Source organism: Rutidosis leptorrhynchoides, chromosome 8 (genome assembly GCF_046630445.1).
Source record: "Rutidosis leptorrhynchoides isolate AG116_Rl617_1_P2 chromosome 8, CSIRO_AGI_Rlap_v1, whole genome shotgun sequence".
In the NCBI taxonomy this organism is placed as follows: domain Eukaryota; kingdom Viridiplantae; phylum Streptophyta; class Magnoliopsida; order Asterales; family Asteraceae; genus Rutidosis; species Rutidosis leptorrhynchoides.
In genome coordinates, this window is record NC_092340.1 from 306737798 (window position 1) to 306765250 (window position 27453).

General features: G+C 34.4%; 1 protein-coding gene across 1 annotated transcript; it reads left to right on the plus strand.

The window, feature by feature from the left end:
* Positions 1 to 472: 472 nt before the first annotated feature.
* On the plus strand, positions 473 to 26636 carry LOC139864393 (GDSL esterase/lipase At5g45670-like). Its single transcript, XM_071852971.1, has 5 exons — positions 473 to 722; positions 25382 to 25506; positions 25585 to 25821; positions 26091 to 26328; positions 26422 to 26636. Exons 1-5 carry the CDS (start codon positions 473 to 475, stop codon positions 26634 to 26636), a joined length of 1065 nt encoding a protein of 354 aa, XP_071709072.1.
* Positions 26637 to 27453: the final 817 nt, after the last annotated feature.

Consider the following 27453-nt stretch of genomic DNA (forward strand, 5'->3'; position numbering starts at 1 on the left):
TAAAAATAGGTTCTTATTATTATTATTATTATTATTATTATTATTATTATTATTATTATTATTATTATTATTATTATTATTATTATTATTATTATTATTATTATATTATTATTATTTTTTTAAAAAAATTGTTACACATGTATGCTTTTTTTAATAAATGAGCCAATCACACCGATCGGCTTGCACTAAATTACACCGATGATCTTTATTTTTTGATAATTATATGGATTATCCCTAACTTTGCAAGGATTGCATAGTATCATTAACTTCTGTTAAATCATTTTCGTTGAATCTAACGTGTGGAGGGTAAGAAAGTTTTTTAACTTACCTTAACAAGTAAAATCCCACTACATGTTTTTAATTCTAACTACTATACACTGCCCAGCTTTACCTTCTTTCTGTTTCTTTTAAGTATAAAGTACATCTTTTGCAAAGTTAATCTCATCCTTAAACTTTTATACACAAAAAGAGCATGGGTCGTGACTTCGGCCGAGTACTCTCCTTCAATATATTAGTAATCTTATTACGATCCGCAACGTTTGTAATCTCTTACAAACCACAAGTTCCATGTTACTTCATATTTGGGGATTCATGGGTTGATAATGGTAACAACAATAAACTCGATACCAAGTGTAAAGTCAATTACCCTCCTTATGGAGTCGATTTTCCTGATGGCAATACCGGCAGGTTTACCAATGGTCGAACGACTGCAGACATTATCGGTATATCTCTTTCTATCTCTCAAACATGTATCGTCGTACGCCAAATTTATTTATTTGATCTCTTTCCTTATTCGGTAAAATCGAATTTTGTTAAAATTCCAACAAACATAAAAGAATTACCATGCGTCATACCATTAAACTTAAGCCAATTTGTACATTTTTCCACTTGTATATTTGAAAATTAGTGGGGACTAATTGTTATTGAGTTGTTACATGGCTCTCCGTTGTTCTTACTTGTTCCTCACTTTAATTTACAATTGGCCAATTTAAGGTATTCTATTATACTACTATTACCACCTTAATGAATGTGTTATACTCTATTAATGTGATGTGATATTTGTATGGTTAGAGTTCTGATGACAAATAGAGATGCACACTTTTCTGTTCAACAAGCTATAGTAGATATCTTAATTTGTTTGTCTACCATAGGACTTTTGGCCAACTGGTATGTAAGTAAAAGAACACCCGATCTTGCAAATGTAAAGCATTGGACGGTAAAATGTAGAGGATCATTTCTTAACCTTAGAAAGAAAGACCCATTCCTCTACCCTTTGTCAAAGAAAATCATTACTAAATTTGAGACTGCTTTCAAATAGACCTTCGTCCAATGCCTAGTGGTACGTAAGTAGCTCTCTAATTTACAAGTTGAGTCCAACTCTTGGGAGAGGCTAAGGATTGTTTATATCCGTCTTAGATAGAATTAGCCTTAAAGAAAAAGGAAGAGGTCAAGAGGACCTACGGAAATAAATTGAATACCTAAACGTTTTTCGTTGCAAATGTAAGAGGGGTAGGTATGACGATGGATGTTTCATCCATGAATATGCATATATCCGATCCAATCCATTTATCATAGATATGAATGGTTTAAATGGACGAATAATGGATATGGATATGGATATGAATATTAATGACGTTAATATTTTATGAATCGGATATGTATGATAATTTATCATCAATGAATGTATTAATTATCACCCGATCTATATATACGCACTAAAATATATGCATAAACATCTACATATCGATATACATATACATATAACCAAATAAATTTTAAAGGTATTAACAAATATAAGTGTTTAAAAAGTTACAACTATTAAATTGTTATCAATAACATTAAACGTTATATATTTAGATTGATTTAATCATATCATATATATATATACTTATATTAAAACGTATTTTGTTCAATTGAAGTCATACTCGGCGAAAAATTACAATCAAAACATGTGTGATAAACCAAAAACATAAAGATTTTAACTTTACATTTGTTATAATATTTAATTTACAGAATCGTCATTAGATTAATATTTTATTGAATATTTAATCGAATTCGTTAGATTAATCCTGTGGATATGAATATGGATTAATAAAATAAAAGTAAACGGATATGGTAAAATTAAATGGCTGTGAAAGTGAATATGGTCTGAGAACAAGAGCGCCAGAATCTAGGGGTTGATATTGTGTTCGGCGGTGAGGATTTGGGAGATGAAGGTTTGCGATTTTCAAAACACGATATTAATTTACATCCACCGCCATCGCTAAATTCTTCTCATTCAGTTGCTTAAGAGACCAAAAGTGATTGGATCCTCAACCACAAGTTCATCATCAGCAGGGGCATAGTAGTAATCTTCAACAAGATGCTACTGCGTTGCCTCTGTAACATGTTTTCATTTTCCCTGAAGCTATTATGGTTTTTTTTTATGAACCGTCAAAATTCTAGTTTGATGTTCTTGGGTTACGGCAGTTGCAACTGCCGGTGTTCATTTTTTTTATTAGTGATCTGTTAATTCATGATTCTTTAATTAGTGATTTCACGGCAACACTTTTAATTATAATTTGTTGTTTTATTGTTTTGATACTAGTGGGCAACGCCCGTGCGTTGTACGGCTTGTCCGAATTTCAATTTTTAAAATTTTCCGTATCGAATTGTTAATGTCAGGGCAAGAGTTGGCTAAATACATATTGACCGTGTAGTGAAACTTGATGTTAGTTCCATTCTGGACGTGTTTAAGTAGGATTTTATGCATACCTGCTTGTGTGAAATTGTACATTTGAGTCTCGTGTTATAGCGCATGATGTAATTATATACATGTGATCATATGCTCTTTAATGGTTAAACTACATACATTGATAAGCTATTTGTCTAGATAATAACCACAATAATCATAAGTCAAAATAATCATACTTTTATTATAAGTTGAGCTTATATAAATTATACAATAAATTCATTTGTTACATCAGCAAACAATATGATCAGGTAATTTGTTTTGCATTTAAAAATATTATTCTCTACTAAATAATGCAGTAAAATTTAAATGCTATAGACTTAATATATAAATATTAATAATAATGCTACCTAGATGTTTGTAACATTACCGAAATAAAACTCGTAAACTACCAAAGTACAACAAGTATCTTCACAAAAAACTGTCAAACTTCTAAAATACAACAATTCATATAATCAAGTAAATGAAAATTTAAATGCTATAGACTTCAAATATAAAAATTATTAATAATGCTATTGAAATGTTTGTAACATTACCGAAATGAAACTCTCAAACTTCCTAAGTAAAACAATTATCTTCTCATAAAACTCTCAAACTAAAAAAAAAAAAAAAAAAAAAAAAATCTCATATTAACTATAAAACCACAACCCATTCTCTTTTCAATTGAGTTTGTCTTCAATACGTATGTCTGTTGTGCTCATTATTCTTCTTATTACGTCATAGAGTCATAACTAAAAATGGAGCATCTATATTCTAAAATGAAAAGATAGTAGGTATTTTTTGAGTTTTGGGTGTGATCCTAACACTCATCAAATTAGTGATGATCTCATGAAAGTGGTTCATATATACGCTTTCATTTATCTCTTATTAATATTAGTTTTAAGAGTTACATTTGCAATTCATATATGAAATAATTTCAAGAAAATGAAAAGATGATTTCACGAAAATAAAGTTATACATATATGTGCCATTAACTGACTTTTCTCATATCTTTTATTATTACATTTGAGAGTTATAATCAGTATTCAAAATTTGTAATAATTGCAAGAAAATATAAAGATGTACGTAGGAATTAAGAGTTGTATATTGCGCTCAACCTTTTAAACAAAGTTCTTATCGTTTATTTGGTTAAGGGATTTAACTTTTTTAAACTAATTTATTCAACGTAGGAATTAAGTGTTTAAATTATATTCAACTTTCTAAACCAAGTTATTATTTATGTGCTTTTACTATTCTTATAACATTACGTATATAAAAAGATTATACATATGATATGCAATGATGTTTACCCCTCCATGTGACCCAACTCTCCGTTATCACCGTTCAACTATATTTCATACATGCACAATTAAATAAATACCAGCACATCCGTATTGTATGAATTAAGATATAGATTGAAAATACCCCACAACCAAATGCTTGCAAATATAAAATACAATCGACTCTAATGTGATTCTAATGAACACTAATGGCTACAATCAGAAACGTTGAATTATCACTCTACTTACCAACATGTGCATCACTACGGAATGAGCCCATTGGAGTAACATGTATTGTCGTTACATGAACCAACATATAACCTCTATATTTTTCATCACTCTCTTTATAATATTCGAAAAAGACTTATATATTCACTCTTAATTTTAAATTTCTGTAACTCGATGATTGATATGCATCAGCAAATAAAGAATTGAGTATTTATAGACATAAGACTTAATAGTGTAAAGTTAATTTTATTTTTAATTGTTCATTGAAAATATAAAAAATAAGTATTAAATTTCAAGAAACTAATGAAATTAAATAATGAATTAATAACAATAATAATAGATACATTATGATAATATATTTTATGAATTAAATAACTAATTTGGGCTTTCTAAAAATTGAATGTACAAATTAAACCATCATTACACGATTTCAAAGTTAAATTAGTTATATATATATATATATATATATATATATATATATATATATATACTAGGTTTTTGAGCTCGTGCGTTGCACGGGTGTGTAAAAATCCGTGCAAATAAGTGTAATTTGCAGTTTATATATATATATATATATTTCTTTAAGTATAATCAATAAATAATATATATATATATATATATATATATATATATATATATATATATATATATATATATATATATATATATATATATATATATATATATATATATATTCTAGGTTTTAGAGCCCGTGCGTTGCACGAGTGGGTAAATAACTGTGCAAAATCAATTGAGTTTATCATACAATTACAGAGTATTTTTTCAGAGCTAATATTTTCAATAAAATGATAATAACTGATAAAATTATTTAATTGCTAACACTTTATAAAATAGTTAGTGTATGGAGCCCGTGCATTACACGGTAATTAAAACATAATTAAGATCACTTTATAATTTTGCTATAATAGGTTTTAGAGCCCGTGGTATTGAAAAATTTTAAAAATTTATTTTTATTAATAATATTAATTAGTAAATAACTAACTTAGTTATTTAATTAATTTAGTTATTATTCTATTATTAACTACTCATTATTAACTAAATTAATAATTAATAATTAGTAGGATAATAAAAAAAAAAAAAAAAAAGTAAACGGAGTATATTATATCTTATCTAAATGTACGAAGTATATCTTATCTATTTATATCTTAGAGAATTATGGAGTAATATTTATTATTTTATATATTAATTGTAATGTATACAATTGGAATTAAACGATAAGTATCCTAGATAGTAACGATAATAATAGATCATAAGCCTTGTCACTTTGGCAAATTTAAATGAGGGGAAATATGTTAAAGAAAAATATCTGTTGAGATTTACAAATTAGTCATGAATTGGTTGTAGAACTCGTGTATTAAGAGATCAAACCTTCCATTTTTTTTTTTTTTTTTTTGGTAGATATCACAACCAAATTCAAGTCTAAAAATACATGGCACCAATTATGCAATCTACCTCACCAAATACTCGGCATATGTATCTATTTATGAATATATATATATATATATATATATATATATATATATATATATATATATATATATATATATATATATATATATATATATATATATCCATAAATAACTTTCAACCACAATCAAGAAAAACTTTTTGTTTTATATATATATATATATATATATATATATATATATATATATATATATATATATATATATATAACTAATAACAATGATGCAAACACATAATATATCAATTTACTTGTATTTATATTTATATTAAGAGTTAAAAGTTAAAGTTATTAATAAATCACAAAGAAAAATGGTTATTATCTAAAATATATTATTTTAGTGTCATTTTTTTCACCAATAATCAACATATTGGTTAAATTGTTAAGTAGAAATCAAATACATCATCATTGTACATTGAGCCGAGGTGAAGAGTGTCTTTTGATATTTTTAGTACATTGAATATACTAAACTAAATATATCAACGTATAATAATATCAATGTTTAATCCATGACAACGTTATCTTACTAAAATCACGTATTGTCCACTTATAAAAAGTTGTACTCCGTATAAGTATAACTTTATATATTCATCAAGAAAACCTCTAAAAACTCATGTAAATATTCGTGGTAAAGTGGACTGATATATGTCTGCTTAAAAAAGGGAAAAAAACATCTCTCAAAATATACATATTATTTGTAGCCCGCTTTCACAATAGTAAAATTACTATTATTATTAGAAATATTTTTAACAATTTACCTATAGCGAACAACATACATAAATATAAATATATAGTTATAACCAAAAAGATTAAAAGTTACCTATTGTGAGGAGGCATACTTAAAAAAATAACTACATACAATAAGGTTGTTTAGTAAGATACAAAATAGATAACTATATAAACTATTATTATATAATATAGTATAATTTTCAATAATAATACGTAATACGTAATGCATAATGTATTTATATTATTATAAATTAATATTTTTTATATTTAATATTTAGTCAAATAATCAATTGTTACTCGTATATCACAAAATAAATCAGAAACATCAAAATAATCTAATCAATCATTTTTTTTATTAAGTGATACTATTACATCTTTATTCTAATGAGTTATGATTACTGATAATTACAATCAAATCAATAAAAAATTATTACTAATATTTCAAATTCAAACAAAACATTTCAACATTTCGATCACCAAAACTAACGAAACTTCATCATACAACCTTGAATAATAATTGTTCTAAACAACATAAAGTAATTTAGTAACATCCAATAATGAAATACCTTGAAAAATACCTAACATTTGTTCCATGCTTTCAAATTAATTAAAGAACCATCAGCACTTTGAAAGCACTAATCTACATAGACATCATCTCATCTTTTAATCAACCACCTGTAACAATAAACAATCACATAGAAACAATATAAAAAGTAACATTAAAACAATGAAAATGAGCAAGTTTGGATTATAACATAATGACTTACTATTGGTGGATATTAAAAAGAAATCTACAACATAAGCCAAAGTATGAAAAATTGAGTTATTTATAAATTGTTTATAGAGTCCTTTTAGTTGCATATATTAATTAGAAAATAAACGTTACATTGAAGTGAATTAATATCAATAGTAATTTAAAAGTCGTACAATCATTGCATTGAAATGATATGATGATAAAAGCAAGTAAAAGGTCATACGAAGTACATTTTCAAGTGATTTAGAATTAGAATAATATTAGTTCTACACTACACCATTCATTAACACGCATGGTTAAAAATCTCGTTTTTTTTTTATCATAATCACTAATATGGAGTACATATTAGTTGATAGTGAGAATTAATGAGATTTTAAACCCTTATAAGTTATTATTATGGGGTAATTTCAGAGATAGAGATTATATAGATATAGATATATAGATTATATAAATATAAAAAATCAAAGTTTACTCACCTCATTTATTGGTCATATTTACTTCCCTATGACTCAATGTATATACGAAGTACATTTTCAAGTAATTTAGAATTAGAATTAGAATAACATTAGTTCTACACTACATCATTCATTAACATGCATGGTTAAAAATCTCGTTATGTTATCATAATTACTAATTTTGAGTACATATTAGTTGATAGTGAGAATTAATGAGATTTAAACCCTTTAAGTTATTATTATGGGGTAATATTTAGAGATAGAGATTATATAGATATAGATATATAAATTATATAAATATAAAAAATCAAAGTTATTCACCTCATTTATAGGTCATATTTACTTCCCTAAAACTCAATATATATATATATATATATATATATATATATATATATATATATATATATATATATATATATATATATATATATATATATATATATATATATTGGTGAGGTTTGATTTTATTTAAAGGGGCTTTGATTTATTAAGAAATTAGGGTTTATGAAAACTGTGGGGGAAAGATGAAAGCATGTGACGCGATTTAACAGAATTTTTAACATTTGACATACGAACGGACTATGTTTACAAACCACAATAACTGTCCTTGTCAACTCATTAAACCAGCTCGGGATGGTTCAGCATTACACCATTCAACATCATCTGTCATTCAGAGGTAAAAAAAAAAAAACAAACGCGTTGAATGCTGAATGGTTCAGCATTCAGCGCTGAACCATTCAATTAAGAGGTAAACAAACGCACCTTGAATCTACAATTGATACAAACCATAGGGAATGTTTCTTTAATTTTTTCCTTTATTTGACACTGCACCTGAGGTACTGAACTACATTTTGGACCCATTTCGATCCATTTCAGCCCGAGTATATAGCTCTGAACGACGTAATCTAATTGGGCCGATACCAAGTGAAACGGGCCATTAGAGTCTAATTATATTTGAAGTAGCCTATCAGTCTACTAAAGACCATTATCCTTTATTTTATTTAATTAAGGAAAACTTACACGCCATATACAAAATTTTTTACATGATTATTTACCGTTGTCTACTGCTTTACTCGAACTCACAAACCTCTTAATTGGAGGAGCTCCTTGATACCACTAAGTTAATAACCGTTGGATGACCATTATCCTTTATTATATTAGTTTAAGTAATTAACATGTTATCACATTCTCTCAAAAAAAATTAATAAATAAAAGGGAAATTGATCAAAATACACCTTTTTAATGTTTTCAACCTGTTAGTGCATAATCCCGAGTTCTATTATGTAATACGTTCTATTAGTTTTGTATTTCGTATTTCAGTCATGTTTGAACATCGTCATTAATACTTTGTATGTGAATTGCTTAGTATAATGTCGTGAAATGGTTCAGAGCAGTTGGTTGGCTGCTCAGACCATCGACCGATGGTAGGGACCATCGGTCGAGGGACTCTCACCATCGGCCGTAGGTTTCAGACCACCGGCAGATGGTCACTGAAGATATATATATATATATATATATATATATATATATATATATATATATATATATATATATATATATATATATATATACGGGTTTTGTGGTTTATTGTAAGGTTACACACCAAAAACCCTTTAGCCGTCGTATAACTCTGTGTCTATCGTCCCAGACCAATCCCCAACCGAATACAAGGCTCTAGGCATCGATTATATCAACTATTTGTTGGTTAGATTGATCCCGATAGTTAATTAAGTATTCGACTCGCCCTAGTTATCGTTTCTGCCGTTAATCTAGGTTAATACGTTTGATCTAAGGTCCCTAGTTCGTCTACAAAGTGGTATCAGAGCGTAGAGTTGCTGATCCAAACGTATTGGAGTCGATTTTATAGTTTTTCTTGTTTTAGGGTTTTGGTCTAAACGGGTTTTCAATCAAAAGTTGAGATTTTTACGTTTAAATCTTGTGTTTTCGAGTCTATTTTTGTTCAAGGGTGTTTTTCTGAGGTTTCTGTCGGTTTTGTTTAAGTCTAGAACGTCAGATTTGATCAAGATTGAAGTTTTTGTCGAAAAACCCTAGTCTTTTCTGCCCAGAATTCGTAAGAACTACCATCGGCCGATCGTCCTAGACCATCGACCGTTGGTTACTACCATCAACCGATCGTCTATCAGTGAACCAGAGGACTGTCTTTCATAACTTAGAACCGTTTGACTTAACCATCGGCCGTTCGTCTTTTGTCCACCGACCGATCGTCTTTTACCATCTGCCGACTGACTCTTCCATCGACCGAAGGTCCTTACGCTAAGATTGTGATACTCAGTTTTCACCATCGGCCGTCAGTCTTAGACCTCCGACCGATTGTCACAGTCCTCCGACCGATCGTCTCGTCCTTCGGCCGATCCACTTTTGAGACAGAATCTTTTAATTGAACTTAAGTAATCTTAATCAATTCTAATCAGTCAAAATGTCTGACACTAATGAACATATGACAAATGAATACATCGCGTTAGTAATTGCACCTGGACTACATAAACTGTTACTTAACGAAAGTGAATCTGGATCGACAAATAAAGTACCTCGACTTGACAATCTTAAAGACTTCTTGGACTGGAAAGTTAGGTTTGTTATTTACTTAAATGGTGTTGACTCTAGACTTTGGGAATGTATTGAGAATCCATTTGTTTGGCCTTGTGGAGGTGATGGTGAGCCCAAAGAAACTCAACAGTTTAGTCCTACAGAGCGTGAACAATATAATCTTGAGTGTAGATGTTATGCTCAGCTAACGCAGGCGTTGTCAAAAGACATTTTCCAGCAGTTCAAAAACCGTAACAAGACCGCGTATACTCTTTGGTTGGCTCTTCAATCTGCAACGGAGGGTACTGCTACTTATCGGGCAACAAAAGGTAAGGTCTTGAAGGATGAATGGAGGGTGTTTGCTGCTCTTCCTTCAGAGTCACTGGGCCAAACTTTGGAGAGATATCGTTTACTGGTAGCAGAGATGGAGGATTATGGGATTGATGTACCTGATGATAAGGCAGTCAGGGTGTTGAAAGATGGTCTTCTAGAAAAGTGGGACCATGAGATTGAAAAGATTCAGAACATGTACAGCACATCAGGTCGTACGTTAACATTGACAGCTTTTACTTCTAAGTTGATGGAGAAGGATATACAGGTAGAAGCTAAGAGGAAGAGACTTGGTTCGATAGTTGCTTCTGCATCCACTTTAGCTTCATCTTCTGGTCATGCTCCATTACAAACAGCCTACACTACAGCAAATGCTTCTCAAATGTCTGCTCTACAATCCCAGTCTGGCTACTTTAATGTTAAATCACAAGATCAGACTCAGAATTCTCCTTCTCATCAGACTCAAACTCAGACTCCTGTGTTTCAAACTGAGAATATCAAGAAGAGACCCATCGAATTAATTCAGGAAGATATGGCATTGGCAGTTATTGTTGTTAATTCATACAACGATATGATTAGTGGACAAGTGATCAATAGTCATCTTGAAAATGAAGACTATGATCAGATTGATGAGGACGATATTGAAAGGATGGATATACTTTATTGCATGGGTAGCATTGTTAGACGGGCTATGAAGTACTTGAAGAAAACCGGACAGAGATCTTTGAATTTGAATCGAGATTCGAAGTTTGGTTTTGATATGTCAAAGGTTAGGTGTTTCAATTATGATGAGCTTGGTCATTTTAAGAAGACTTGCACGAGGCCACCCAAGACTGGTTTTTCTGATCCTTTTCACAATACAACCATTTCAGTTACTCCACAACATGTTATTGTTGAGAAAGAATCTTCGGGGTCTACTCAATCTAAAGCCTTGACGACCACGTATGCTGATGAAGTGTGTGACTGGTCCATAACGGCAGATACACATCAAGCTAATGTTGTGTTTGTAGGTAGAACTGAAGCTGAAATTGAAGAAGAAAGAATTGCTAGGAGAAATGCAGGTTGTACTGGAAAAGATAATCCGAATTGCACCTGCTATGTGTGCAAATGTGATGCTAGAATGAAAAGAGCTGAGGAGATTATGAAGTTGTGCCTCAGAAAGAGGATTAAAGATCGACTGTATGATAAGTTTCGCCAAGCTCGAGACCTATCAGATTTTGAGTTTACGACTGATTCTTCCTATGAGGATGAAGAAAGAAGTTGTCATGTTGGTACTTGGTTCAGACAAGAGTTGGGACACTTGCTCAACTGTGATCTTAAGAGTGGTGACAAGAAGATTGTTACAGTTCGGAGTCCAGTGTGTTCAGACGAAAACGAGAACAAAGGAGGTTATGAGGCTGACTACGCGGACAGTACGAGTTCAGAGTCTGAATCAGAATCAGATGAAGACACTCAGGTTGGAAGAAATACCTATGCATTTATGGCCAACACATCCGGTAACGATAAGGTATGTAATGATTCAGTTTCTAAATGTTCTAGATGCGTTGATTATGAACAGGAAATTGAGAGGCTCGAGTGTGTAATTTCAAAGCTTAATGAGATATCTGTTACATGTGAGACCTGTCCTAAGCTTTTAGTTGACCTTAAGGATCTTAGATTGGAGAATCAGACTAATAAAAAGAACTATGATGATGCACTTTTCTACCTTAACAAACAGAAAGACTATGTTGATGTTATTAAGTCTTTAGAGAATCAGGTAGGTCACTAAAAATCAACTGTTATAGATGATGGAAAAGTGATTACTATGTATTTGGGCCAGATAGAGACTCTTAAGGCTGAAAGGGATTCATTTAAGTTGAAATACGAGTCTGAAAAGGCTAGGATCGACAATTGGCAGAGGGTGTCTTATGTGAAACAGACTTTAAATCCTCCTAAAATGCAGGGTTTAGGTTACAACCAGGTTGCCCTGCCACTTTTAGGTGAGTATATTAACAAACCAGTTGAGAAAAGTAAGGGTCATGTTGTAGAACTAGAATATGGTAAACCTAAAGAATCACCTGTTGAGAGTACAGTTAAGATAGTTGCGTCGGAGAAATCTTTAGATGTTGTCTATGAAACAGAGTCATATACTGATATCGACACTGAGAAAGACAGCAAACCATTTGAGCTGGTCACTAAACCAGTTACCATTCTGAAAAATCCTGTTAAGGCAAGTAAGATGACTGAGAGTAAAAAGGCTCAGTCTAAGAAAACTGTGACTCCCAAACAGAATAAGAAGAAGAACACCCAGGGAGTGTCACCTAAGTTTGTCAGTAAGGGCAGATTAGATGAATCAGGTCCTAAGGTAGAACAATCACCAACAGAGGCAAGTTCCAAATCTGGGGGTGTGTCCAAGTATGTTCCGCCTGGTCGTCGACAGACTGTTAAGCAACAAGTCTCGTCATCCCCTACGACTAGACAACGTATTGAACCACCTAGAAGACAGTTTTCACCAATTAGACGCAAAGTGTTTAATTCTCATGATTTTGATAATATTAACTGCTTTAATTGTGGGAGGTTGGGACACAGGGCTATGAATTGCAGACCCATTCGATAGACACCAAGAAGTAAGGTTGATCTTAGTCCAAATTGGTTCTTTAATAGGAGATCACCGTCACCGGTGTTTAATTCTTTTTCAGTGCAAACAAATGATAAAAAGGTTTTTCAAACTAATGATTATTATAGAAAGCCATTACCGAATAACACAGTTTGGAAACCTAAATCAGAAGTTAAAAGTGTTCAGCATCCTGAAGGTCCTTCTGGATCTAAAGGACAATGGGTGGAGTTGCCAGTTGTTGGTGTTGATGGGAAACCCACTGCCATTAGGGCATGGGTGGCCCTTTCTAACTAATCCTTTTACTTTGATGTGCAGGTCGCCTACAATCCACGCTGCAGTACTTGGATTGTTGATAGTGGGGCGTCCAGGCACATGACAGGGAACTTGTCTTTGCTGTCTAGTGTGAAAACAGTAGATAGAGGACCAGTTTCTTTTGCAGGTAGTGAAGGAGGATTTATTACTGCTCAGGGTGTTATTGCTAATGAGAATGTAAGCTTTGATAAAGTTAACTATGTAGAGCAGATGCTTTCTGTTTCACAAGTTGCTGATAAGAAATATACTGTTGCTTTTGATGATAAGTTTTGTTATATTTTAAGAAAAGAGTTCGTAATTCCGGAGGACATGATTCTGATGACTGCTCCAAGGTGCAAGGATCTCTATATCCTTGATATGAGTAAGGCTCATGTTAAGGCAGCTACAGGCCATCAGGCTTTTATCTCTAAAGCTACTGAACGGGAGTCGATTATTTGGAACAAGCGTATGGGTTATCTGAGTCTGAGGAAGATGAATAATCTAGTCCATAATGGATTAGTTGATGGTGTGAATGTTAAAAGTTTTCATATTCCTGAGGTTTGTCTTCCGTGTAAATAGGGGAAGCAGACCAGAAAGTCACATACTACCAAAAAGCATCATTCTGTCAATATTCCTTTGGAGCTGTTACACATGGATCTCTTTGGTCCAGTTAATTGTAAAACTCTCACTGGAGAATCATATTGCTTGGTAGTTACAGATGAGTATTCCCGGTTTTCGTGGGTTGTGATGTTGAAACTCAAGTCAGACACGTTTGAGCATATTAAAGTGTTGATTCTGAAGCTCGAAAGTCTGTATAACTTGAAGGTAAGAAAGATTCGTACTGATAATGGTACAGAATTTAAGAACATTCAGATGCAGCTGTTTTGTAATGAGAAAGGGATACAACAACAGTTCAGTCCGACTTATACACCTCAATCAAACGGTGTTGCTGAACGAAAGAATAGGACTCTAATCGAAACCGCAAGAACTATGCTAGCTGATTCATGTCTTCCAATTGTTTTCTGGGGAGAAGCCGTGAGTACTGCGTGTTATGTGATGAACCGAGTTCTGGTGGTAAAGAGACATGGTAAAACGTGTTATAAGCTGTTGCACAAGAGAAAGCCTAATATCAAACATTTTGAACCTTTTGGTGCTCCTTGTACTATTCTGGTACGAGACGCTGGAGGGAAATTCAATTCAAAGGTGATCTCTGGTATCTTCTTGGGATATGGGAATCCAAACAAACAAGTATATAACACTGAGTCTAGGCGTGTGGAGGAACGTTATGAGGTGGATATTCAGCACAATGCTCCACCTCGTGTCAGTAAAGGGTTCGCTTGGCAGTTTGAATATGATAAATTATTTGATTCCTTCAATCTTCCACCCGATGCTACAGAGGAGGAGATTTTAACTCAGGTTTTATTTGATTCTCAAAACTCAACTGAGAATGTTGTTACTATTCCATCGCAGATTCAGAATCCGGTTTCTAGCTTGCAACCTAGTCCACAGAGAGTGACAGATGCTTTTGATTCAAATGCGGACGGGGTAGTATATACAGATGACGATAGTGATCTTGAAGATGATGAGGAAGTTAACCGATCACGATTGACAAAGGAACATCTTAATCCTCTATATAATCAACCACCAACTGTGACAGTACCTGAACGGCCAACTGAAGCAGGAGGGGTGAGAAGATCCAATCATTTTATTTTACCGCCTAAACGTCTACAGGATTATTATGTGGACGCACGTGGAATTCCTCATATTAATATTCCCCAGAGTACAACAACAGAGGCATCAACTTCTGAGGTTTTGACCACATCAGAGGTCCCTGTGATTAATAATAGTTCAACAGCAGCAGATGATGTTCAGACTGAAAGTGCGAATATGGTAACAGCATTTTATTCTTTGCTGAATAAGACAGGTAGGATATTTGTGCATGCTCACTCATGCTATGTATGTCAAATTGAATCGAAAGATGCGTATGAGGCACTGAAGTATGATGAGTGGGTTAGTGCAATGCAAGAGGAGCTGACAGTTTAAACATTTGAAGGTTTGGAAACTAGTCAATCCACCGCATGGTTGTGTGCCCTATGGTCTTCGATGGGTTTTGAAGAACAAGAAGGATGAACAGGGTATAGTTATCAGAAACAAAGCTAGATTGGTGGTAAAGGGATATCAACAAATCCCTGAAATTGACTATGATGAGGTTTTTGCTCCGGTTGTACGACTGGAAGCAATCAGGATTTTTTTGGCATTTGCATCCTTCATGGGATTTAAAGTTTTTCAGATGGATGTTAAAAGCACGTTTTTGTACGGAGAGATCAATGAAAGGGTGTTTGTTGAACAACCACCCGGTTTCGAAGACCCTCATTTCCCAGAAAAGGTTTATAGACTTGAAAAGGCACTTTATGGTCTTCACCAAGCTCCTCGAGCGTGGTATGCAACGTTGTCCAATTACATGATTAAAAACGGTTTTCGAAGAGGTGTCATTGATCAGACACTTTTCATCAAAACTAAGGGACAACATCTTATGTTAGTGCAGGTTTATGTTGATGATATCATATTCAGGTCAACAGATCAGGGTATGGTTGATGAGTTTGAGAAGGTCATGCAGCATAAATTTAAGATGAGTTCAATGGGAACGATTAAGTTCTTCTTGGGTCTATAGGTAGCTCAGACAGATAAAGGCATCTTCTTGCATCAAACCAAGTATGTTGTTGATATTCTATAGAGGTTTCAAATGAAAGCAGAAAGACCGACTAAGACTCCGTTGTCTGTGAACCATGGTATTTCACCTGAGTGTGAGGGTGCTGCAGTGGACCAAACGTTATACAGGGCTATCATAGGTTCTCTAATGTATCTTACAGCTTCTCGACCAGATATCATGTTTGCGGTTTGTCTGTGTGCTCGTTATCAGGCAAATCCTAATGTTCATCATATGTTAGTGGTTAAGAAGATTATGAGGTATTTGAAAGATACACCGAGTTTAGGGTTATGGTATCCATGTGAGGATGGGTTTGATCTCACAGCTTACAGTGATTCTGACTATGGAGGATGCAAGAAGGATTTCAAGTCAACATCAGGAGGTTGTCAGTTCCTTGGCAGCAAACTAGTTACATGGCAGTGTAAGAAGCAGACAGCAGTGGCTCAGTCCACTTGTGAAGCAGAATACATTGCCGCGGCCAGCTGTACATCACAGGTCATCTGGATTCAACAGCAACTACGTGACTACGGTTTGAAAATTTCTAACACTCCTATATATGTTGATAATACTGCTTCCATAGCTGTCACTAAAAATCCCGTAAATCATTCTAAAACGAAACACATAGGGATTAAATACCATTTCATTAGAGACTGCTATGAGAAAAAGTTGATAGATGTTGTGCAGATAGACACTATGTTCCAGAGGGCTGATCTTTTCACTAAAGCTTTTGATAAACCGCGTTTTAATAACTTGTTAAACGAAATAGGTATTAAATTGCTTTCTGATGTGATCCCTGAAACGGAGGTTCCTAACACAGAGGAGCCAAACCAAGAGACTGAGTTGTGAAGGGTTTGCAACTTCTTGTATAGTATGCGTAGCATTGCATGGTCGTTGGTAGGTCATTTGCATGTTTACTTTTCATTTGCATGATAGTTTAGCTTTGCTGATATTTCTGCATGTTTGTTTATGTTTTTAGATAAATTTATGCGTTTGTACAGAGAAAATCAAAAAGCCATAGAAAAAATAGAAAAACCGAAAAACAAATAAAAATTGAAAAATGGAAAATCCATAAAAATCGAAAAACTTGAAAATGAGTTGCTTATTATGTTTGAGGGGAAGTGATTGCAATACTGAACTGACATGTAAGTTGTATAAAACGAGTAATGAAGGATGATTGATAATGTGTTAGTAGACTTTATTGACCTAACTCTAGATAGAGATGATCACACGAACAAAGTATAAATATCATGATAAGGAAATCATGGAAAGGTTTACAGCGGTTGAGGGTAGTCACCTACTTATCACTGAATATGTACTGAGAAATGGTTGTTCAGAAACTCAACAGACGGTTGAGGTCTCCCCTACTACGATTTATACTCGGTAGCAAAAGGATAATTTTGTGAGTCCCCAAGGTGAGCATACTTTGTCTAGGATGCATACTTGTTTCTATTTACCTTTATTACTTGGACCGAAATCCAACAACGTACATATCGGATACCCAAAGGGAGGTGTTTTATCTTGAAGGGTTGAGAAGTGCAGTCTTGTATCACAGCCATAGAATGATGTGTATATTGCAATGTCATCGGGTTCTAGATTTCAATATCAGAAGATTGGTTTTCCGTGAAGTTACTACTAACGTCAAAGACAGTAGTGCATCATCATCATGTATAGTTGTATTTACTTATTTATTTTGTTTGTTTTATTTATGGAGAAAAGGCAACATCAGAAAATCCAAAAAAAATAAAAAAAAATTATGGTTTGTTTATGTTTATTCATTTAAGGTTGTAAATAATTTGATGTGCCACCTAGCTGCAAGAGCATCATGGATCAAGAATTGAACAAAGCTTCAGAGATTCCTAGGTTTTCTATGTCTGCGACAACATATATTCCAATCGGAGACTTATTATGAACATTTTAGTTGTCTACATCCGAGGGAGAGAATTTATCAGATCATCAGATATAGAAAACTTAAATCATTCAGTTCAACTTACAGTTGGTGATCTGTACTTCTTTTGTCTGTGGTATGGGATTGTGTCTATTGACCTGGATAGAGAGAATATTTTCTGGAGGATATCTTAGCGTTACATCACTCAAATATATGTATCACTACCATCCATCCAACATCATACATCATACGATTTCCGTTTAAGTATGGGGTTTATAGCGGCCGGTATGCGTCTTTTCAAAGTATGCAATAAATTTGAGATTCACAAGGTTATCTGAAACGAAAAGTGTAAGTTTAAGGTAGAAGCTCATGGCTGACAGGGTTGCTAGAAACATCGTGAGATGGTTCTGTTCAATAAATTGAAAGTACATTGATGTGATAAGAGGACAGCATCAACATGTTGTGCTCAATTGTTCTACCTGAAACATCGTGCGATCTCAAATGAGGACTGACTTCGTGATCAAAGTCTAACATTGAAAAGTGTTAAGGTAATTAATATAATGTGATCATCGAAGTCTGGGGTGAAAGTTGATAAATGCTTACTGATATATTTGAAAGTTGTTCTGTACGTGCTTTATCAAATCAGTTAATGAACGAACTGTGAAAAATATGTCAATGTAGTTCAGTTCTGATCCCCGAATCAAAAGATTTAATCAATTTAATGTGTCAACTCACAAAAAGATGTGTCTTACTTCTTGAAGTGTGATTCATGATAAGCAGTTTTATCTGTTCCTATGCTGATAACATCATATATTCTTCTTATGCTATTGTTTAATGAAACTGATGTTAGAAGTTATTTTATTTCAGATCTAAAAGGTTAATTGTTACTGATTATGTCTGTTATAATGTGGATAATCATGACACACTAGATCTTGTACAGTTTTTTTTGCTTTGTGTATTTGCATGAGCAGGCATATCTGAGATAGTTTGCATTCATAAAATTAGCTGCATGTGCATTTCTGTTTATGTATTTAGCCAAACAACTCAGTTCTCGGAAAGTTTTACTGTGAAAGGAATCTTATGTTCTCCGTGTTGACGTATACTGTGGAGATCAGTCCCAGGGGGAGTGAATGAGAAAAAGAAGGTAAAGTTTGAATGCGAAAAGTGTTAAGTTTTTAAAAGCATAGACCACCGGCCGAATGAAATTACCCTCGGCCGAAGGACTAAGACACTCGATCGAGTGTCTGGACCATCCGACCGAAGGATTCGACCATCAGCCGATGGTCACTGACAGGGTATAAAAGGACCCAAAGTCCAACGGGTCAGTCACTTTGTGCAAATTGTGTGATTTTACCATCGATTTTCAAGTTTGAGGAACGAGCTTTTGATTTTAAGTCGTAGATACAGCTTTTTATTGTGATTCTAGCGCCGTTAACGAGGAAATCTAACTCGTTTTGATTCAGTTTTAAATCGTTGATTGTAGATTCGTAGTTTGTTTTTTAAATCGATTGTTTTTTTGCTCGATATCTGTTGAAATTGTTGATATATATATGTTAATCGGCCCCTTTAGCAGATATTGTGACCAGAAATTGAACCAGAAATAACAGATTGATCGATTTGAACTTTTTACAGAAACAGATCTGATGAACTACCTCCGGCCGATAGTCTCTGACCATCGACCGATGGTGTCTCACACTCGGCCGGATGACCCTTCACTCAGCCGTAGGTCCCATCTTGATCAGTTTGTAGATGTGCTTTAGACCAACTGCCGTAGGTCTAGACCATCGGACCGATGGTCCAGTCCATCGACTGATGGTCACCTGATTGAACCGATGGTCGTTTTTTATGTTATATTTGAATGAATTCTTTTGGTCTCTGGTAATTTCTGTTGTGCTTATCTAATGCTAGTGCTTGTAGTCTGTATTAGGATGTCAGGTGGATCCTTTGTTGGGCAATGGATGTTTAACATTGACCGTAGAAGAATTCTAGCTAGTGGACGACCCATTTTAGTGGAACAAAAGGTCATTGCTACTCGACAGGCCTATAGTCTTTGGGAACAAATTGGATGTCAAGCATTCTTAGACATTGGGGATTACTACTGTCCTGAATTACTGTGGGAATTTTATGCCAATCTTGCCTTAGAAGATGGTAAGAAGAAGTTTGTGCACTCAGGTCTATTTGACCATCAGTTTAAGTGGACTATGGAGGAATTTTCAAACCTATTGAATGTCCCGCACACTGGGGTTAAAATTTTGTATCCTAGCAAAGATATACGAAAGATTCTCAACAGATTCAGACTATCTGACATAGTTGCAAGGTTATGCAAGCCAGGGAAAGTAGTTAATGCTGGTAGGGTTGAAATTAGTGATGACGATGTATCACAACAACATGAGATACACTTGAGAATCATCAAAAGGAATGTGACCTTTAGGAAAGAAGGAGATAATTTGTTGTCTGGTACTGAAGCTATGTTTTTGTATTGCCTGCTAGAAGGTATTCAAGTGAATATGGGCCATTTTCTCATTCATGTGATGAAAGATTTTCTTGAGATGGAAGAACCATTTCCATACGCAGCTTTACTATATACCTTGTTTGAGAAACTTGGTGTAATTCAACATGAGGAAAAGCTAGTGCCAGAGGATTCCATTATGGGATGAATGATTCTGAATTTATGTTTATGTGTTTGTTTATTTTCAGCTTGTTATGTAATTTGATAATGCTAGCTTGTTAGCATTAATACACTATTCTATGTCTGTATTAATTCTACTTCGGACATGTAATCGGTAATCGTGTAACTGAGATCCTGATCTATTAGTCTTTATAATGTAATATCTTCTGTGATGATCATTTTGTGATATTGTCTTTGTGATGATGATTTGAATTGTGTTTGCAGTTATTTTCATAATGTCAGGTGTTCAAGCTGATCCAGAAAACATTGCACATGAATCTGATACTGAGTCATCGGGAAGTCCATTTTCTATTGATCTTCCAGGATTGAAAGCTAACAGTGGCTCTAATCTCACTGCATGTCTAAATGAGAAGGGTCCTAATGCTGGTAAGTACAAGGGGGTAATTGAGTTTCTGAAACGTTCAAGAGTATTTGCAGCTATCTCTATGCCTTGTACAACATATTACTCACATCAGAAAGAGTTCTGGGAACGTGCAAGAGTTGAGACTGTAGATGACAGGAAGGTAATTATAAGTACTGTTTGTGGTCAGGAAATTCAGATTTCTGAAGATACAATTCGAAACACTTTCTTGTTTGAGGACGATGTGAATATGCCGAAGAAGTTGTCAAAGACAAAGATTACTGGATGTGTGTTAAGATGCAAGTATTCTGGTGATATTACGAGAGCAACGATTAAGAGAAGTGGATTCACACCACCGTATAGATATTTGTCACTTGTTGTGTTGAGGTGTTTAAGTCCGTTGCAAGGAGGGTTTGATGAACTGAGTGAGATCTATCAAGGAATGTTTGCTGCTTTAGTTTTGAAGGTTGATTTCAATTTCTCAGGAGTTATCTTTGATCTACTGATGGAGAATGTGACGAGCAAGTCATATCTGATTTATCCAAGGTTCCTACAAATTATGATCAACCAGCAAACTGTTGATTTGCCAAGATTGAGGAAAGATGCCATTGATTTGAAACACATGACAGATCTTACGTTCAACCGATTGAATCAGGTGAAAAGTGCTAGTGATGGCAAGCTGGTGTGTCATCTTGCTCGAGAGGATTATCGGTGTCCACCAGGTAAGAAGTGGAGAAACGAAAACAGTTTATCTGATCGAGAGCCTGATTTTGAGGTAGCTAACAGTGATGAAGAAGTTGATCAACCTGTGAATACTCAAGCTGCAGGTGGTTCAGGTGCAGAAGGTTTAGTTGATGAGATTGGAAATATTATTCCTGATGTTGGTGAAGAAGCTTCAAGGGGATCAAAAAGAAGAATAGTTGAAGATGAGAGTTCTCAGGTTTCAACTAAACTAAAATTGAAAAGAAGGTTCAAGCTGGTTTATAAAGATGCTGGTGGATCTTCAGCTGGAACTCAACCAGTGACACCGATACCACAGACTCAAGGATAACAAACTTCACAACAACAACAACGTCCGTCGGTGCAACAGTCACCACCCGTGGTTCAACAGGTTTCTCAAGAGACTGTTTCTACTCCAATTCCTAGTGCTCCATTACGTACAGGGGGAGAAGGAGGTGTTAGCTCATCTACTCTTCAAAATTTGAATGATTTATATGTTCAAGCGATGGCTGATAACCTGAGGTTGAGAAAGGAAATGGATGAGAAGGTTGAGAATTTGAAGGAAGAGAATCGTGTGAAGTCCGAGGATGTTACTCGGTTAAGTATGCAAGTTGAATTGCTTCAGAAGAAGGTTGGTGATCAGTCGTTGTTATTGACTGATGCGAAAAGAGAGGCTTCTCAAGCTAGGAAGTTGGCTGAATCTGCTCTAGCAAAGGTTACAGCTTGGGAAGAAAAGTTTGATTTGATTGAATTGCCTGAGGGAGAGACTAATAATCAAATGGTGGAGGCACCTGGTTCCTCCAAAGCTACAACACTGTCAGTAATTCCTCTTAAAATTGATTATAGTTTTAGTGATGTCTTTTCTAAACAGGATGAGCTCAAGCATTCTGTTGTTTATGATGATATAAAAGAGGGAGAGATCCTTCACAACTTCACTAGAGCTGAGCTGTACGAAATGGTGCGTCTAGAGCAAGAAGAAGCTAAAGCTGCTGACGCACAGTCCGATGATCCTCCATCAGAGGATGATTCTTTTGGGCCTGAGATTTCTGAAGATCTTGATGATCGGGATGTTGATGATTTAGTTGAGGATGTTACTCATGAAGATTTTCCTATATATCAAAATGATAAGAATGAAGATCTTCTGGGTTTTGAGAAGTTGTTTAGAACTGATGATGAGATTTTAAATAGAATGTGTAAAGAGTAGGAAAGGACAGAGGTTTTGCCTGAAGGTTTCTTGCCAGTTAAGTATAATGATGAAGTTGTTGAGAAGTTAGAAGCTGATTGGCGTGATATATTGAGAATCAGAAAATACTGTGAGAAACCGAAGCATGAGCCAAAGTATTTGAAAATGATTAATTTGAGAAAGAGTGCGAAAGGAAGAATTCTTTCCTGGGCGTACATTGAAGAATTCAACATGTTTGCGATTAAGAGAGAGTTTGGTGTTGATTATATTAAACATGGTCACGAATTCAAATCAATGCCGTATTTTGAGCTAATGCAGATTGCCAGGTTAAGAATGTTATATTGTGGATTTGGTGATCGATCTTCGTTGCTGGTGAAGAAGATCCGAATTGCTTTTAATTCAAAGAATTGGGAAGGTTTTAGGCCACAATTTCCTAGGATTAGTTTCAAGGTTAATCCTAGAACTGGTGAATCTCGAAGGATTGTGAAGTATAAGCGAGCAAAGACTATAAAGAAGGTACCTTTAAGGAAGTTGCCGCAGAATTGGAGTCAGAGATTCAGATGGTGGTTTTATGATGATCGTTCAGAAGAAGCTGTGATTGTTTTGGATAAGCTGAAAGAAGATGATATTGATTGCATTCGTGTGTTGGATCCGATTTGGTTAAAAAACTGTACCGAGGCTGATATTTTTACATTGTATTACAATCGTATGCTCTATCGTCGTGAGAACAGGGTACAGGCTGAACAGTATGTGAAAGTAGCTAAGCTGTGCTACTTGAACAACATGGTAATCGATCCGTACGAATGAAGGAAATAATGACTGAAGATTTTTGAAATAGAACTAGGTCTTAGGGGGAGTTTGTTGGTGCATAATCCCGAGTTCTATTATGTAATACGTTCTATTAGTTTTGTATTTCGTATTTCAGTCATGTTTGAACATCGTCATTAATACTTTGTATGTGAATTGCTTAGTATAATGTCGTGAAATGGTTCAGAGCAGTTGGTTGGCTACTCAGACCATCGACCGATGGTAGGGACCATCGGTCGAGGGACTCTCACCATCGGCCGTAGGTCTCAGACCACCGGCCGATGGTCACTGAAGATATATATATATATATATATATATATATACGGGTTTTGTGGTTTATTGTAAGGTTACACACCAAAAACCCTTTAGCCGTCGTATAACTCTGTGTCTATCGTCCCAGACCAATCCCCAACCGAATACAAGGCTCTAGGCATCGATTATATCAACTATTTGTTGGTTAGATTGATCCCGATAGTTAATTAAGTATTCGACTCGCCCTAGTTATCGTTTCCGCCGTTAATCTAGGTTAATACGTTTGATCTAAGATCCCTAGTTCGTCTACACAAACAAAATACACTTTTAAAAAAAATTGTCCTTTTACACCGTTCAGTAGACGGGAATTCTGTCTACCACCTTTATCTGTCGTCGACTTCTAGTTTTAACAAGGTAGTCGACGGTTTTTTCGTCGACTACTCAATACATGTGGTCTACAATATAGTAGACGAAGTTATAAGGCAATAGACGTAACCCTGGTAGACTACCTAAAAAACGTTTAAATGTTATCTTTTGTTGCTTAGGTCAATAACACACATTTATATAATATAAATTACAAAAAAAGAAACACATGTTTTCTTAAACCATAACAAGATTGTGACACATAATAAAGACACATATATTAGATTTACATAAGCAACTAATCTCGATAATAACCGTCCGCATCTGTCTTTTTACGATAAATTTCAATTTTGTCAATACTTTCTTCATCGATGTATGTAAGATACAATACAATTCTCTGGCCCGTTACCTTGTGCATTTGTTTTATATTATTCCAATCTTTCTCACACATAAGAAGCCTTGTTTGGTTGTCTCTAACAGTGTCTACCTCCAAATAAAAATTGTCATTGTGCTTCCAATCAATTTTTTCTCTAAAAAATGCAAACAACTCCTCTAGACCAAAATCACCAACATCAACATCTACAAATGATTCTATCAACCCACCTTTGTCATTGTACTAGTCGACACCAACAACAAGGTGTTTCTTTTTTTGTAATTTATATTAAATAAATGTGTGTTATTGACCTAAGCAACAAAAGTTAACATTTAAATATTTTTTAGGTAGTTTACCAGGGTTACGTCTACTGCCTTATAACTTCGTCGACTATATAGTAGACCACCTGTATTGAGTAGTCGACGAAAAAACCGTCGACTACTTTGTAAAAATGGTAGTCGACGATAGATAAAGGTGGTAGACAGAATTCCCGTCTACTGAATGGTGTAAAAAGACAATTTATTTTAAAAAAGTGTATTTTGTTTGAAGGCATTAAAAAGGTGTATTTTGATCAATTTCCCAATTGTAAATAAAATTACAATATCCATCTAAATATAAACATGAGTTCAAAAGGTTAAATACTTGTTTAATTTCAGGTCAACTTTTAGGGTTTGAAGAGTTCATTCCACCATATGCAACTGCAAGCGACAAGCAAATCAGCAGAGGCGTAAACTACGGAAGCGGTAGTGCTGGCATACGAAAAGAATCAGGACGTCAATTGGTAATAATCACCACTTATGGTCTTTAGTGTTGCGATTACGAAATATTTTGTAGCATGTTCTGTTTAATTTTGTCACAGGGCGAGCGGATCAACTTAGATATGCAACTACGTCATCACAAGTCAATAATTTCAAGACTATACCACTTGCGAAAGAACAACAAGAAAATTCTAAGAAAGTGCATCTACCTCGTAAATATGGGAAGCAACGATTACGTAAACAATTTCTTTCTTCCAGATAGTTACAATACAAGCAACATGTTTACCCGCGATGAGTATGCGCAAGTCCTTATACGCCAATACTCTAAACAACTAAAGGTACTTTTCTTGTACATTAGTCTTTTTATAAATTATATTTCTTAATACTTGAACAGAATCAAGATAGCCGGGTGGTTGAGGTCTTCATATCCTCACAAGAGGTCTTAGTTCAAACCTCAATAGCAACATATATTATTATGGTTATGGAAAGGGTCAGAACGGACAATCGGTTAGGTTGTGTACATCTAAATAAAAATACTCCTCCTCGACCTTATAGAACCTTATTTGTTTACTTGCTTACTAGTTTCTTAATACTGGATGTATGACAGACTTTGGTTCGATTGGAAGCTAGGAAGATTGTTGTTTTTGGTCTGGCTAAGTTGGGGTGCAGCCCCGTTAATATAGAAAGGTTTGGTACTAAGGGAAAACCGTGTGTGGAGTCAATAAATAACGCCGTTGACATATTCAATCATCAACTTATTTCTCTTATTGAAGACCTCAATGATAATAACTCCGATGCAACGTTCACATATATCAACCTAGCAAGCATTTTAGCACCACTAGGAGGTATCTTTCGTTGATCGGGTTAAACATCATTCTACCAAGTTCATTACGGTGTATTTAATAAATGTGTTCTTATATTTTCTGGAAAAATTTCAGATGTGCCATTGCCAAGTGCTCCTTGTTGTAAGCTAAGGGAAGATAGGCAATGCATTCGAGACTCAGTTCCTTGCGCTTATCGTGATTTGTCTATTTTCTTCGATGGTTTTCATCCAACAGAAGTTGCTAACATGATCATTGCAATGAGATCATACGCTAAGTTCTCTCCGTTGGACGCTTGCCCGTACGATATAAGTCATTTAGCTCAACTTTAATTTGATTTGATATTGATATATGTACAAGAATTATTGGTACCATGATGAACTGTCACTAAATTGGCACGAGTATAGAATCGAATATGACTATAAGTTCAGGGAAAAATGCTATCATAATGAAATGCTATTTTATACTGTATTAAAGAATGGCACAAGTACTTTCACAGATTCTGTAACCAGTGGCGGAACTTGAACTCAAAGACAGATGGGGCGGATGTGAAAATTTAATAAATTTTTCATTTTCAGCGGGGGTAAACACTAATAAAAATCTTATTTTTTAGTAAAAAAAAATTTTTTTTAGTATAAAATTTTTTTATCCGTTAAATTCAGGTGGGGCGGATACTCCCTTTGGGTTCCACTAAGATCCGCCCCTGTCTGTAACAGGGGGTATAAATTTAGTCTTACACACTAAAGAAAATCCAAATTTATGCCGTTTTGTATTCAGGCCATTGTCGTGTTCAATCGGATGCTAGACACATGTGAGGCTATGTGATATCCCACTTAGCTCCCCTTGACTCCTCCTGTATATTTAAAAAAATGTGTTTTTCTTTTCTTTATTTTATTTTTTTCCCACAAGTCCATTCTTGCTTTTCAATTGTTAAGCTGCTGAGTTCCTTTCGCATTTCCAAGGGTTTCATTGTTCTATCAAATCCACCGTTTTCGAGCAAAATCACAGCAACGATTATCGACCACTGATCATGCGTATATTTCCCAAAGGTCAATACACACGTTCAATACATTTAAAGAGGTTTAAGGATCTTAGAACTTGGCTCTCCGGTCCGGCTACCGTGAATAACCCTGGCCGACATGATGATGT

Excerpts from the sequence above, each read along its gene's own strand:
- LOC139864393 (XM_071852971.1), top strand. The coding sequence starts at position 473 with ATGGGTCGTGACTTCGGCCGAGTACTCTCCTTCAATATATTAGTAATC. Across the intron at positions 25,507-25,584 it reads AAGAATCAGGACGTCAATTG|GGCGAGCGGATCAACTTAGA; the intron begins GTAATAATCACC and ends ATTTTGTCACAG. Across the intron at positions 26,329-26,421 it reads CATTTTAGCACCACTAGGAG|ATGTGCCATTGCCAAGTGCT; the intron begins GTATCTTTCGTT and ends GAAAAATTTCAG.